Below are 14,028 nucleotides of genomic sequence, written 5' to 3'. Positions count from 1 at the left end.
GAAAACGACACCGGAGACCAGACCGAAGGGGTCTCACCCAGAACTGGATGGACCCGCAGCGTTGGCATCGGGTGGAGCGTCGACCATCGTCTCGTCGCCTTCGCTCTCGTCGACTTTGTCCTTCTTGTCGTTGGTATCTGGGTCCAATCTGTCTCTACGATCGATGGACTTCGACGAATAGTCAGCGCCTAGAGGAAGAAAGGGTTAGAAAGTGAGATTTAGAGGAGAAAAGGTGGACGTACGCTTGGTGGAGTTGGCCAAGAGAAGCTGGTTGAGAAGCGCGGTCGCAGATTCATCACCAGGCTCGAGGAGGAAGCGTTGCTCGAGTCCCTCGGTTGCGAAGTGCTGAACAACCGCATCGAGATGACGCTGGAAAGTCTCCATCGAGTACTTGACGGAGTTCATCGCCAGACGATGGGCCTCGCGAGTCTGCGCAGCAAGATCGAAAGCCTGCTTCAACTGGACCATCGTCGTGTGAGTTTCGCGAGTCGAAGCTTCGATGAGCGGAGTCAAATGCTCGATGATCTTGAGCATCTCGCCCGAGGAACGGACGTGGTCGCAGAGGTGGCCTTTCTTGTTGTCCTGCGTGCAGTGATCGGCGATCGCAAGGAACACCGTAACCCAGAGGAGTGCAGTCGCGGCGGAACATCATGCAGATGAAGCATGGCCACGCTGGGAGAGGCGAGTCCTGGGGAAGGACCTGCTTGAGGAAAGCAACAGGGACCGGAGGAGACGACACATAGTACGGCTCGAAGGCCTTCGACTGGATTGTCGACTTGCCAGGGTTGGTCGTGACGGGGGAAGAGTAGTGTGCCACCATGGCCGACCACGAATGGACAAGCTTTTCCGTCACGGGGACACCACAAATGCGAACGCGATTGTTGGGAGTGAAGGAAATAATGTCGCGCATGAAGGCGAGACGAGGATGGAAGATCCGAACAAGCGTTTGGTTGAGCTTGTGGGTGTGAGCGGGGTCGGAAGCGCCGAAAGGAGCGTTTTCATCAGCCGGGCGGTAGCGAAAGTACCCCTCCGCGTCTGGAGTCAACGCCTCGTTCTTCTCTTCCTCGATTTTGCTGACGAACTCGAGCACCGTGTTCTTCTCCGCAGCGAGTTTGGTCTTTTTTGGCGGCGGGTTTTTCTGGGAAACAGCGGTTAGTGGAAAGAAAAAGAGTGTAAAGTGAAGATACGTACTCGGCGATTTGGAGACAGGCTCCTGAGTGACGGTCTCGTCCTCAGAAGACTCTGCTCGTCCCCGTTTACGAGTCGAAGCCTTGCGCTTCCCTTCTTTCTTGACGGAAACTGGATTTGGGTTAGCGATGCAGGAGATTGGGAGAAAGAAAAAGACGAACCAGACTCGTTCTGGTCATCTTCTTCTTCCTCCTCTTCCTCTTGATTGTCGTCGTCATCGTCACCAGAGCCGGAGTCGTCGCTGGAAGCAATGTGGATGGGACTGGGAGACTTGGGTGGAGGTTGCTGTTTCGACTTGGGAGTAGCGGTGGTCTTCTTAGGCTTCGGTCTAGGAGCTGCGGCAGGCAGGGACTCCTCCAAAGTGGGCGTGTTGGAAGGAACTTCGAGGGGGCGGAAACCCAGGACGAAATCAGGGTTGGAAAGGTCCAAGACGTAGCCGGAACGGTCGAAGTTCTACAAACAAAGTTAGCCGATGAAAGAAAAAGGGAATTGAAAGGGATACGTACGAATTCCGCCTTGACATGGGCGAGAGTCAGGAGAGAGAGCTCGCGGTTGACTTGGTTGGAAGGGAGATGGTCGCGGAATTGGATAACGAGCTCGAGGAACAAGACGAGGTCGAGGGACACCTTCGCTCCACCGTTGTCTTCCGACAGGCACTTGGTTTTGTGGAAAATATAGCGCTACAGAGGAGGAGTTAGAGAAATTGGGCAAAAAGGGGATGACGAACCAAGTAGGGGATGATCAGGTTAATGGTGGAGACCGCCTTGGGGATGTTACTCGGAGCTTCGACGACGGCAGGGTTCTTCTTCACGGTTTTCGAAAGGGCCTGGATGAATTTGATGCCGTTCGGGGTGTTGAAGACCGAAAAACAATTGTTGGGGACGAGAGGATTGATAGGGGCAGGAGAGGAGTCGCGGGCAGAAGCGCGTTTCGACGAGGAGGCCTTTTTGCTGGACATGGTGGGCGAAAGGAAAGAAAGAATGAGCGAAAAAGGAGGGGCGCCAGGCTTAAATATCGAGAGGAAGAAGCCGTGAAGAAGCGTGAAGAACAAAACGTGACAGTGAAGACGCTTCTGAAGCTTAAACTGTATACACCGGCTCAGGGAAATTAAACGTCTTTGTGCGCAGTCGCGGAACCGCTCGAAATGGTTAGCAGCCCAAGGGTCTGGGTGATTTGGAAACCCGCGGTGGAATTAAGGAAGCTTGCGAGACGGAAAGGGCCGACCGGGCGCCTGAACGGAAGCATTTCTTTGTCCGAGGGCAAATCGGTGATCACGGCAACGCCTTTGCTTGGCAGAACCGAAGATCCGACAGAGAATGTCAAAAATTTGAGTCCGGTGTCGATCCATGATCTTCGCTGACGGCGAAGTGAAAGATGGAGAGAATTCATTGATGTTGTTGAATTCGAGTATTGCCAAAAGACGACTGGGGACAGTCGAGATTTAAAAATGGGGGAGATGATAAGCCGCAGTCTGGGACAGACCAGGAAACGACTATTTTTGTCGATTTTGTTGCTCAGCGCACGTCTCAGAGTTGACATGAGTCCCGAATGGTCAACTAGGGAATTACCTGCACAAGAACCAGTCAAACTCCAGTCAAAATCTATCAAATCGCTCTCAGTGATTCCAAAATCTTGACTAGGAAAAGTTCGCAGAGCCCGTTCTACGCTAGAATCTATCCAATTCTACGCAAAATACCCAAAGGGAGTGTATTCTAAAAGGCATATTCGGTTTGGCGCTCGGTGGAGACTCGAGATCGACTTCTCCTAGATAAGGGACACCCCTATCTCTGTTGGTATCGACGACTGACATCATTGGAACGTGGTTTCGGATCATGCTGGAGGGTCGAGAGTGCCAAGGGACGGTTAAACGGCGAAAACCTACTCAATTGACTGGGGCCTGGACCTGTGATCAACGGCGACTCTAAAACACTGTCGAGGAACAGATCATCTGAACATTGGAAATGCGCCAGGAGAGTTGGGACAACCACCGCTGAGGCCATATGCACAAGATACGAGTTATGGGTGTCAATCGAAAGCTGGGAAGCAGAGCTATCCACTTATCCTACTCAAGATCGAGGGATTCTTCACAAGCAAAACTAGATGGTCGCGAACACGGAAGATTTACACAGGTCATTGACTCCAATACACGCGATACCAGTCATCTGGACCTGGATTTTCGACTCTGGGCCGTATGGCGAAACGATACCTATACAATTATGCACATGGACTACTTTTCTTACTCGAGATTTTCCCTGATTCTATCAATTTCTGTTTAGTATTTATATCTCTGTTTTGTATTTGGCAGGTTCACGGATTGCCCCGCTTTACTAGGTGCATCTGGGGATCTAGCTCGTCAATCTATCTTGCTAGCTCTTTCAAATAGTATCATCACGTCGGAAGGATTATTGGTTGAGGGTTTCGGTTGCTGAATACAAGAGTTCTGGTTGCTGTTTATTGGGTTTCGGTTGCTGGTCGAGAGTTTAAGGCAGTTAGTTCCTGACTCGAGACAACTCAGAGGGTTTAAGGCAGTTAGTCCTGATCCAACGAGTATAAACTCTCCGGGCATCGTATTGGCGCTTCTCTATTGCTGAGTTTCGTCGATAGTACGCTTTGGGGCACGACAAATCAACGTTTTTCGCAAGAAACTCGTATCTACCCTACAACCTTACACATCTGTGCTAAGGCTCTGTTCACAGGGGCCTGTACTCGCACAAGGAGTTGACGATTTTTTTGGGTTTTGTGACTTTTCCTACTCGACATTATACATCTTTCTCTCTACGACAAGTGGAGTTTTGGTTGTTTTTGTTGGTTTGGTTAGTTAGAGAGCTCATTTGCGGTCCCCACTCCGCACTCATCACCGGGTGCGCCAGCTAAGGTAGTCCCGGAGGTCCGGGGGGTCGTTCGAGGACGTGATTCCGTTGTTGATCAGGGGGTCAAGTCCGTGGGCGGAACTTGGTCACCTTGACCAACGCGTCTTCGAATCCGGCGAGGTCCATCAGGTCCTCGAGTCGCCGGTGTACTGGTAGACATCCTTTGTGCCCATGTGATAGGCGGAAGTCTCCAGTTTGGAGAGAGCATGATCTTGCTCATTCTCCTCGACGAACCGGAGTCGGAACTCGAAACGAACGAGCCCCAGGACGGAAACGGAAACGGGGGCTTTGCTTCCGTGGCGCTCCGCCCATTGCTGAGCGGGTCCTTCTGCCATAAACGACATGGCATAGCGGACGGCCTTTTCCTCGCTCGCCTCTCCGTTGACCACGAAGGCCTCAGGGGCAAGGCGGGCGTAGGTGCGGACCGCATAGAGAAACGCCGGCCGCGTTTCCGATCGCCGTTGAAGGTGAACGGAGGGTTTGGTCGCAAGACCAATTTTGAGGCGAGGTTGATGTCGCCAAAGAGGGCCTCGGAATCGCCCTGAACCGGAGTCGGAGTCGGAATCGACGTCTCCGGGGGTGGTGTTGTTTGGGGTCCGCCAGCAGTATTAGCGGCGGCAGCGGCAGCGGAAGCCTGGGTGGTGAGAAGAGTAAGGGCCTCAGTTAGGCGGTCGATTTTCGCCTCGAGTGCATCCAGCCGAGTGTCAGCGTCAGGAGTAGCTCCGGAAGGCATGACAGGTGCGGGGATGACAGGAGTGACAGAGGAGGAGGGGACAAGTGGTAGGGGGGGTGACGAGGGCGGAACGGACTCGTATTCCGAGCCTGAGTCAGCGCCGAACCTAGCAATCTTGTCCGGTTGATCCCGTAGAGAGTTTCTTCTGCTGTAAGGGCAACCCCGGAGGCCTGAGATCAAGGTCCTAGCAGGGGAGGATCCAAAGAGTGAATAGAAGTAAGCAAATACAAGTGAGGCTGACCTAGCAGGGGAGGATCCAAAGAGAAGAAACTCTAAGGGTCCGCCTGCTAGGTAGCGGAACTATATACTGCGCTCTTGACGCGCCAAGGTTGATCGTTGCTCCGTGCAGTATGCCTGCGCCATGTCGCAGGCCAGGTCCCAGGGGGATCGCCAGGCGGGGGCGGCGATGCGCCTGACGGAGGCGGTGATGCGATCACCGGAGTCGGAGCCGGAGTCGGACCGGAATCGGAATCGTCTCCGAGGGGCCGAAAGGGAGGTTCCCCTGACAGTCTCACAAGAGCTAGCTTCTGCACGTCGTCCAGTCCTGTGATGTTCTGAATGGGGGGTGTTGAAGCGTTGCTGATGGAACGAAGTGGGTTGCGAGTATCAATAGTGCCAGTAATGGCAGTAGTGGTGCCGGTGCCAACAGTGGGATTCAGAGTACCTAGTAGAAACTTGTCAATCTACTGAAAGAAAATAAAGGAGAGCCGCTGACCTAATTGACGTTGACAAAATGCACACATTGTTCCGCGCATAAAAGCAACAACAGCACTACAACCCTCACAGGAGGGCATTGCCTGTAGTTGAGTTAGAAACCACTAGCAGTTGTAGACGATTATGGGAGATACCATAATTTTGTTGCGCTGTTGATCTGTTGTTGCCTTCAAGAGAGCATCACATCGAGCGCAGAGACCTGCAGCTTCCTTGTACGGAAAATGACCACGGCAGCACAGGTGAGGCTCCTCAGTGTTTGTACAAAACTGAATGTTGTCCGTGGTGGCGACTTGATTGAGGGGTGAAGGGGGCGCCATCGAAGAGAAGGTCAAGTTTTTTTCCGATCAGGCCTGTTTTGTTCATATAAGGCAAGGAAAATTTATCGGCTTATAGACCAAACATGTTTCAGCACCGGAGAGGCTTCCGTGAATGGTTCCAAGAGCTGATTATCTTTGAAATATACCACGTGACACTGGCTGATTCTTCCAATGGTCAACCCAGACGGTTATAATGGCCATGATAATGGAGTTCGTATGTGGACTTGGATAATATGGATGGAGCACACTGATTCAGACCATAACTTAGCACCAGAAAACCTCTCAGACCTGTTGCAAGACTTCGCTATTGACAATATTCTGCTCGCGCGTCGTTGTGAGATTCTTGCTGAGAAGTACGATTACAGAATCAAGTAAGTTTAAGAACTATGTTCTTTCTGAATTTTATCCACTGGAAACCTCTAAGGCTTTCAACCCTGAAAAACTTGAACAAACACTTCAAAATTGCCTCGGCTCGTCGGCCTCCTCCTGCTCATATTGCTCGATCATTAATCGCAAAACAAATGGCGGAGAATCCTACTGGCACCAATGGTCCAAACACCATTCAGAAGCGTGTGGCTCTTCTTGACGGGGTCCCACTTGCACGGTATGCATTTAATATTCCTTGAGCTTGGTTGTGACAACATTCAGTGGTTTTGTCCGAGATGCAATGTGCACCCTGGATCCTGCAGGTCCCAGCCGTCGTTTTCCTGTCAAACGGTCACGCAAGCCACGCACAGCCCTAACCGATGTTGCCGTCTTTTTACGAAATACATCTTGACGGTCATGAAAAGCTCAACTTCAAGGCCTTGCGCATGGGCGACGCCAGTATTGACATCTATGGTGGTAGATGCCATGGAAGTGGCTACATTGTGGAGATGGATGTCGTCCCGAATGCACGGTGTGGAATTACGATTGGACACTTGTACTTGGACCTGGTTGAAAACAGCGGCTGTTGAGTTAATCGTTGATTATTTTCTTGTTCGCTAATGCACTCTAGACATGCCTATTCAGCTTACAGTGGATGGTGGAACAGAGACACAATATATGGGAGATATTCATGGATTTTTACGGTGTGTCATGTGGTGCTCCGAGTCTAGCTGTACATCGTGTCTGACCTAATTTGCTAGTGCAACATACACCCCTGCCAACGCTGACATTCCTGGTGTTGTTTCCCTGAAGAGTACTGATAACTTGCCCATTGAGGGAATCTGGAGTCAATTGTTACATTTCACTGGTCATGATCTCAAGGCGGTAATTCTTTCTGGTCGAAGCGACAGTATCATCAACATTGGTCTTGAGTTACATATGTTTGTACTAACTTGAATGCTTTGTGCCCTTCTGACTCTATTTTCAGGCTCTTGTTCAAGTGGCTTTGGCCCAAGATCGTTAAGCAAGCCATCGACACATTCATCCGATATTGGAATGGCCATCGAGTCCGAAAGCAGAAAGAGAAGATTCTTCCGTCCGGCGTCTGTCCAAGGGATGTATACGAGAACCTGGTCCAGTACGGCCTCACTCATGCTGGAATCAAGGTACCCAAGGATGTTGTTGATGAGCTCCGCACACGGCTTCCTAAATCGCGCGAAGAGTGTATGAGATGGGTTCCGGCTTCTTTCAATGTCCAGGCAACAGCAGTCTACCAAGCGCTGGGGTGCCCGACGCTCAGCGTGGCAAATGGCTGGGATATATTTACTTCAATGTTGGCCAAGCTTCAGTAGCAAGACAAGAATTTGTTGGATTATGCTCAGTACTACTCGTACAAACAATGACAAGTTATAACTAAGATGCTTGGGTACCGGTGTGATGCATCAGCAGACACCAAGATGAAAATCAAAAAGTAACCTTGGCCTTCCGGCCGACCGTATAATGGGACCAAATGTGAGTGTCAACAAGTAAGTCGTGTTACATCTCAAATCATCACATTGACTTGACAGGCTATGAGAACTGAGCGCTACTGAGCCCGTTTGATCCCATTTGGTGACACCGACTTTTCACTGGGCTTCGACTTCCTTCCGAGTCGAAGATACTTTTGAGATACTTTCTCCACTCTGCATCGATGCTACAGACTGGGCGCTCTCAGTCTGACTTGAACAAGTCTGGGAGATCTTTGTCCTCCTATTCATGACAAGGCCGTCGTCTTCAACCCCTTCGCATTGGAGTCAGGCTTTTGGGTGTCAGCTTGGTTGAACGCCGTGTTTTTAGATGTGTGGATCTTCTTTTGTGGGCCTCCATCATGACAATGAAATGGCGCTCGTTCTCAGGCTAGCGCTTGCAAGCGTCCAACGAGTACCATGGAGACCTTTGCCCACAAAATCGTCGATGACTCCATGAACATGAACCCCAGCGGATCCGTATTCGTCTACACGCAGTCAGACCAGCTGGTGACGATTAATCATCTCGAATATGGTCGTGCTACTCATCGCGCTGCCCATTTGCTCCGTCCTGGCAATGTTGGAAAGGACGGGGATGTCGTGGCTATCATCGCTTTGTCTGACACCATACTGTGGCAAGCTGTAATAGTGGGGCTTATTCGGGCAACTCAAACTGTGAGGAGAGACTGCTTCATAGGCTGCTTGCTCACATTTCATAGCCTTTCCCCATCTCACATCGGAATTCCCCACCTGCCATTGCCCTACTCATCGTGAAAAACGCATGCCACAGAGTTCTTTCCACATGCATTACCCTTCGCTCTCTCATTCAAGCCACCAAAGAAGAGATAAGCAAGCTTGACTCTGACTTCGTGGTTGACTTCGAGGAAATGCCGTCAATTCATCAACTCTATCCGCACCTTGGAATCGAAACGGCTCAAGACATCTGCGAGCTGTATCCGACTGAAAGTGCCTTCAAGTTAGACGATGTCTGCCTTATTCTGCATTCTTCCGGCTCGACGGGGTTCCCCAAGCCCATTCTGCATTCTCACCGAGGAATAATGCAGCGTGCCAATCTTGGTATATATTTTTTTCCTTTTCTGCATCGCCTGCCTAATGCAACCCAGGCCAAGTAACGGAAATGCGAAATTACTTCTCTCACCCCATCGCAACCATGCATCTGCCTGCATTCCATCTCGCGGGCCTGATTGGACATCTCCTGCAACCCATCTTCGCCAACATTCCAGCGGCTGTATTCCCACCAACTGCGATGTCTCGAGAGCAGGTCCCCATGATACCAACGCCAGACAACATCCTGCATCACGCCCAGCAAACAAATTGCAAGGTCATATTCACCTTTCCATTTCTGTTGATCGCGTGGGCAAAATCTCCAGAGTCAATGGAGCTTCTGAGAAAGTATGAACTGGTCGTACGTATATTCGCCTTGAGGTTGCCCCAAACCAACTCTCGCAGTGCTATTCCGGCGGTTTTCTGCCCCCTCGCATCGGCCAACGATATGTGGAGGCGGGCATCAACCTGCGAAGCGTTTACGGAATGACCGAGTTCGGGAGCATCAGCTCTCTTCTCCCCTTGCCTGGAGACGAATTGGACTGGGAATGGTTCCGTATTCTGGATCGCGCAACAGTGCGTTGGATACCTCGTGGCAATGAGACCTTTGAATGCCATGTTCTGGTGTGTTTCTCTGTCACCTCATCTTCCAACGGCTGAGTATACAACAGACAACGTCAAATCATCAGCCTAGCGTGGAAAATCTTGACGGTGTCAAAGGATTTGCCACATCTGACCTCTTTATGCAGCACCCAACGAAGAAACATCTCTGGAAAATGTTGGTGTCCGTCATTTTGAGTTGTGTCCCATAAATCCTCATTCGTGAGATAGTCTCGGTCGGGCAAACGACGTCATTGTACACACAACGGGGGAGAAAACGGTGCCTCAACCCATCGAAGAGATCATCAACAGCAGTGCCCTGTACGTCTACATCGTGTTTGCCCTGAAATTACTCAAGGCAAGCTTAGTGTAAATGGTTCTGTGATGTTTGGCCACGGCCATGACTGTACTGGGATCCTCATCGAACTGACTCCGCAGTATCAAATTGATATTGAAGACCCAGTGCAAGTTGCTGAGCTCCGCAACAAGCTCTGGTAGATACAATCCTGCATGACCTAGTTGGTTTTGAATTTTTCTTTCAGGCCGATTATCTCTGAAGCCAACGACATTGCACCCAAGTTCAGTCGTATTTTCAAGGAAATGATCATTATTGTGGGGTTAGTAAAGCCTTTGCCGCGAGCCGCGAAAGGAACGGTTATGCGGGCTGCTGCATTGGAAGTATATGCAGAAGAAATCGAGGCCATGTAATCACACCCACGTGTTTCGTTTTTCTTGGCTGATGGTTCCCCTCAGTTATGAAGCCATCGCCGCTCACTCGATTGCCTCCGAATTCCCTGTTGTTCCAACAAAGGCTTCAATTTCATTGTGGCTTGTTCAACTCGCGTCTGATCTTGTACCCCAAGCAATCATGCCCGAGAGCAACATATTCGAGCAAGGATTCGATAGGTATATTCTACTCTTGGACCCCTGCGTTTTTCAAACCAGTTTGCAGCCTCAGCGCGACTATTCTTCGTCTACGTGTCATAGCCGCGCTGAAAAGCAAGTCATATAGCACAAATAAACGAAATCGCGGACACCTTAAGCCCAAACCTTGTCTACACATACCCAGAGATCTTGGGACTAGCCTCGTTCCTCGTCGACGCAATTTCCGGCCTCGTTGAGAAGCAAAACACATCTACCCGTATCCAAGCACTCTTCGACCGGTACACAGCGAATCTAATCCCCTCTTCTACGACTATCGCCAATGTGGAAATTGTAACAGTCCTCTTGACCGGTTCAACTGGAGGCCTGGGCTCAGAAATACTGTCACAATTACTCCAAGATCCGCGAATCACAAAAATATATGCGTTGAATCGGCCCATGCACACCAAAGGCTCCTTGCAACGACAGGCCGATGCGTTCCACGTGCGTGGACTAGACATAACTGGCTTGAATGCACAGAAGCTCGTGTTCATTGAGGCTCATGCCCATGAGCCTGACCTGGGCGTTGATGTTGGGCTGTATAAAGAAGTGAGCGACATGATATTTCGCTAATGCTCATCTCACCTTTTCGACAGTTAAAAGCCTCTGTTTCTCATATAATCCACAACGCCTGGTCAATCGACTTCAATGCGTCGTTGGCCTCTTTCGAGCCTCATCTCCAAGCTACGCGAAATCTAGTCGATCTCGCACTCTCCGGAAAACGAACACCTTGTTTTTTGTTCATGTCGTCCATCATGTCTGCCTTTTCATGGGACTTCGGAAGAGGACCTTGTCCCGAAGATTTCTTGCCGTTGTCGGATATCGAGACGTGTGATTGTAGCTCGAGCACGGGATATGGGGAGAGCAAGTTCGTCGCGGAGCAGGTGAACACGAAGAAATTTGAAATGGGACAATACTGATATTGTCGTCAGATCGTTCGTTGCAAGCGATTTAAGTGGCAGTTGTGTACGGTTGGGTCAAATATGTGGCTCTCGCTCAACAGGCGCATGGACAACGACGGATTGGCTGCCGATCTTGGTCAGAACCAGTATAACAATGGGAAAGTTGCCGTTGGCTGAAGGGGTGAGTGATTCAATCCAACTAAAACCCTTACTTACTCCGGATGAGAATGTTGATTGGATTGACCCGTATACCTGTGCAACCAAGGTTGTAGAGTTGCTATTTGCAACAACGCCGTCCGCACCCGCCATGCACAACTTTGTACACCCCCAACCTGTGGCATGGGCTACTGTGGCTCAGTTTTTATGCGAGGCTATCGCCTTGCAGTTTGACAAGACACTGGAGCTAATTCCGTTTGACGATTGGCTCGCGGAGCTTGAAAAGCTCGGTCTCCAAGGCGCAATTGACAGAAAGGCTCTGGTCAGCACCTAGGTCTCTCTTTTGCCTTCATGTTGTCGTTTAACGCCTGTTTAGCCCGGCATTTCGCTTCTCAATGTTTTCCGCCGTATCTGGCCTCGTTTCTTAGGTTCCAAAACCGCTGTGTTCGCTACCACGGGGGAAATGGTCTTCAGGGATGCAAGTGTGACTAAAGTCCAAGTAGACGCGTGGGTTAAGTATTGGAAGGGGAGTGGATTTATTCAGTGATTGTCAACGGTTTTGTGGTCCAAATGAACACAACTGATTATGCAGTGACGATAGTGAAGTTTGAACTTGGAAGTGTCAATGATCTATGTCCGTATGGCGGGCTGAATCCGCGTTGGTGTAAGAGTACCCTTGTTTTTGAAAGCAGACATGGCGGATGGTCTTGTTTACCAGTCAGAATCAGAATCGAAATGGCCGCTATCGCCATTATAAGGGCCCCACTCCTCTCTTGGATTCAAGCCCAGCATCGAACGGACCAAACGGAACTCGAGATCGTTGGCGCAAGTCGGGAGGCCCGTCCAGCTCTCGTTATCCTCAAACGTGTTTTCGTGCTCGCCGTCGCCGAGCGCAGACTGCTGGTAGGCCGCATCGGTTATGGCGTCGAAAACAAACTCGACTCTACCGCCCTTTTGGAAATAGAAACCGGAGTTGAACAAGAAACGGGCGCCGACAGCCGCCGCCGAGAGTATTTCGGGCGTGGACTCGAGAAGGTCGTATACGATGCTGAACAGCTCACAGTAGCCCTTGTAGAACGAGAGGAAGAAGTCAGACTGGAAGCGACGGGGAATATACTCGGAGTACATGAGGAGGCAGTCATCGAGGTCGGCAGGCTGGCCGCGCTTGAAACTGCGGTATTGGTCTGGCATCACATCTTTCGCATAACCCGCTTGGCCTGTGAGAGGATCAGAGCAAGAAAGGAGCTTCACTGGGAGCACTTACACATCAACTGAAAACGCATGCGAGGTGACATCCAGCCGCCTATACATCCGCCACAAGTGCAGCCATACCGGCTCTTCTCGATATGCCGTTCAAGCGTGCCTTCGACCGGCAAACCCATCCCTTGTTTGAGTAGAAACTCTGCTTCAAGCGAATCGACCGAGTACCCTTTCCAGTTATCCAGGATCGTCTCCGAAAAGTCGCGGTCGGAGCGCATGGTCAGCTTCAGCAATTCCAGAGGGGTCACACCGTTCACATTCCCTACATTCACAAGGTCTGCACGCATGTCCCAGCTCAGAAGCTTGCGGACCGCGACAACATTAGCTCGTCCCGCTGCAATATGAAGGGGAGTGAAGCCATTCGCGTCAGATGCATGGACACTGGATGGATCGTTGTCATAGTAGGACTGAATCGTATCGGCGACCTGGCTTGATTTGTCATGGATAGCAGCATGCAGCGGAAATTCGAGTCTCGTTCTGTCAGGGTCGGGGACGGCGCCGTAGTTGTCATCCAGTGCTGGAACATCTTCTTCAACGGGGATACGACGAGATGGGTGGTTGTTGTTTGACGAATAGCCGAAAAAAAACAGTGCGTCCAATGCGACGGAAGTGATTCTGAGAGCGATTTATTACTAGCGAAGGAGAGGAAAGGTAGACCACACCTTGCGAAAGAATGCTACCCGATGATTCTTGGTCTCCTCCCAGAGCGCGCCTTCCATACCCATGGGCGACGGCCAGCAAGTTACGATGTCCTGTTCTTGGATATTGTCCGAATGCAGGAACTTGTCGAGGATCCACGAGCCTATTCCTTGACCACGAAAACTGAAATCTAGTAAGTATCGTTGAAAAAATCAGAGAGAGTACCCACGGGCTCCTTCACAGAGACCGAGAAGATGTAGAACAAGTTGCCAACGTTCAACTCCTTTCCCCAACACCCACTTCCGCTGTGGTATCCTGGCTCGATTAGATGTTGCTGAACGCGGCCATACTTGTCAAAGAGTGTAGTCGAGAACTGGTGGAGCTCTTCGTGGTCCTCGTCAAGCATTTGCAGGAAACCGTCGCCAAAGCGCGACCGAACGAGCCGCCATGCCACTAATGAGGCAACAGTTTCGTGTTTGGAATGTCTGGCGGTAACGGAAATCATTTGCATCGCGTGCGGATAAGAGTCGTGGTCCTCAATCTCTGTGCTTATCGTCAGTTCGTCTTTGTTCAGCGACGAAGACATGGTGGTGCGGAAAGAAAGGAAGAGTCGCGGTCACGTGCAATCGAAGTGACGAGTTGTTCTTGAGCAAGTGCAGCTGATGTTACAAGGGTGCTAGTACAATTGGAGTACAGACAGATATTATACAAATAACTTTAGGATATGATTCGACGTCGTCACTTTGACCGACCCCAGTGTTTTGCTCTTGAAAATCGGCAGTTTCCACGTCA

At 50.6% G+C, this 14,028-nt stretch overlaps 4 protein-coding genes across 4 annotated transcripts; 3 read left to right on the top strand and 1 right to left on the bottom strand.

Annotated features, from left to right (window-relative positions):
- Positions 1-5,993: 5,993 nt before the first annotated feature.
- Positions 5,994-6,600, top strand: MIND_01393600 (uncharacterized protein; the record flags this gene model as incomplete). The annotated part of the gene is made up of 4 exons (XM_037370347.1): positions 5,994-6,036; positions 6,091-6,193; positions 6,247-6,426; positions 6,471-6,600. The coding sequence occupies 4 exons, from the start codon at positions 5,994-5,996 to the stop codon at positions 6,598-6,600; spliced, it is 456 nt and encodes a 151-aa protein (XP_037213348.1).
- Positions 6,601-6,821: 221 nt separating this feature from the next.
- On the top strand, positions 6,822-7,540 carry MIND_01393500 (uncharacterized protein; the record flags this gene model as incomplete). The annotated part of the gene is made up of 3 exons (XM_037370346.1): positions 6,822-6,892; positions 6,950-7,129; positions 7,177-7,540. 3 exons carry the CDS (start codon positions 6,822-6,824, stop codon positions 7,538-7,540), a joined length of 615 nt encoding a protein of 204 aa, XP_037213347.1.
- A 573-nt stretch (positions 7,541-8,113) lies between these two features.
- On the top strand, positions 8,114-11,671 carry MIND_01393400 (General substrate transporter; the record flags this gene model as incomplete). The annotated part of the gene is made up of 14 exons (XM_037370345.1): positions 8,114-8,368; positions 8,413-8,770; positions 8,818-9,119; positions 9,164-9,382; positions 9,430-9,542; positions 9,590-9,679; positions 9,727-9,852; positions 9,901-10,062; positions 10,112-10,264; positions 10,311-10,361; positions 10,402-10,828; positions 10,876-11,163; positions 11,212-11,317; positions 11,361-11,671. 14 exons carry the CDS (start codon positions 8,114-8,116, stop codon positions 11,669-11,671), a joined length of 2,961 nt encoding a protein of 986 aa, XP_037213346.1.
- A 377-nt stretch (positions 11,672-12,048) lies between these two features.
- Positions 12,049-13,822, bottom strand: MIND_01393300 (Ankyrin repeat family protein; the record flags this gene model as incomplete). Its single annotated transcript, XM_037370344.1, has 4 exons — positions 12,049-12,554; positions 12,602-13,212; positions 13,319-13,419; positions 13,466-13,822. The coding sequence occupies 4 exons, from the start codon at positions 13,820-13,822 to the stop codon at positions 12,049-12,051; spliced, it is 1,575 nt and encodes a 524-aa protein (XP_037213345.1).
- Between the last annotated feature and the right edge of the window lie 206 nt (positions 13,823-14,028).

Source organism: Mycena indigotica, assembly GCF_014461135.1.
Source record: "Mycena indigotica strain 171206Taipei chromosome Unknown Mind.scaff0017, whole genome shotgun sequence".
Taxonomy (NCBI): Eukaryota; Fungi; Basidiomycota; class Agaricomycetes; order Agaricales; family Mycenaceae; genus Mycena; species Mycena indigotica.
The sequence above is the reverse complement of the archived record's forward strand: the minus strand, read 5'-3'. Positions and strand labels throughout refer to the sequence as shown.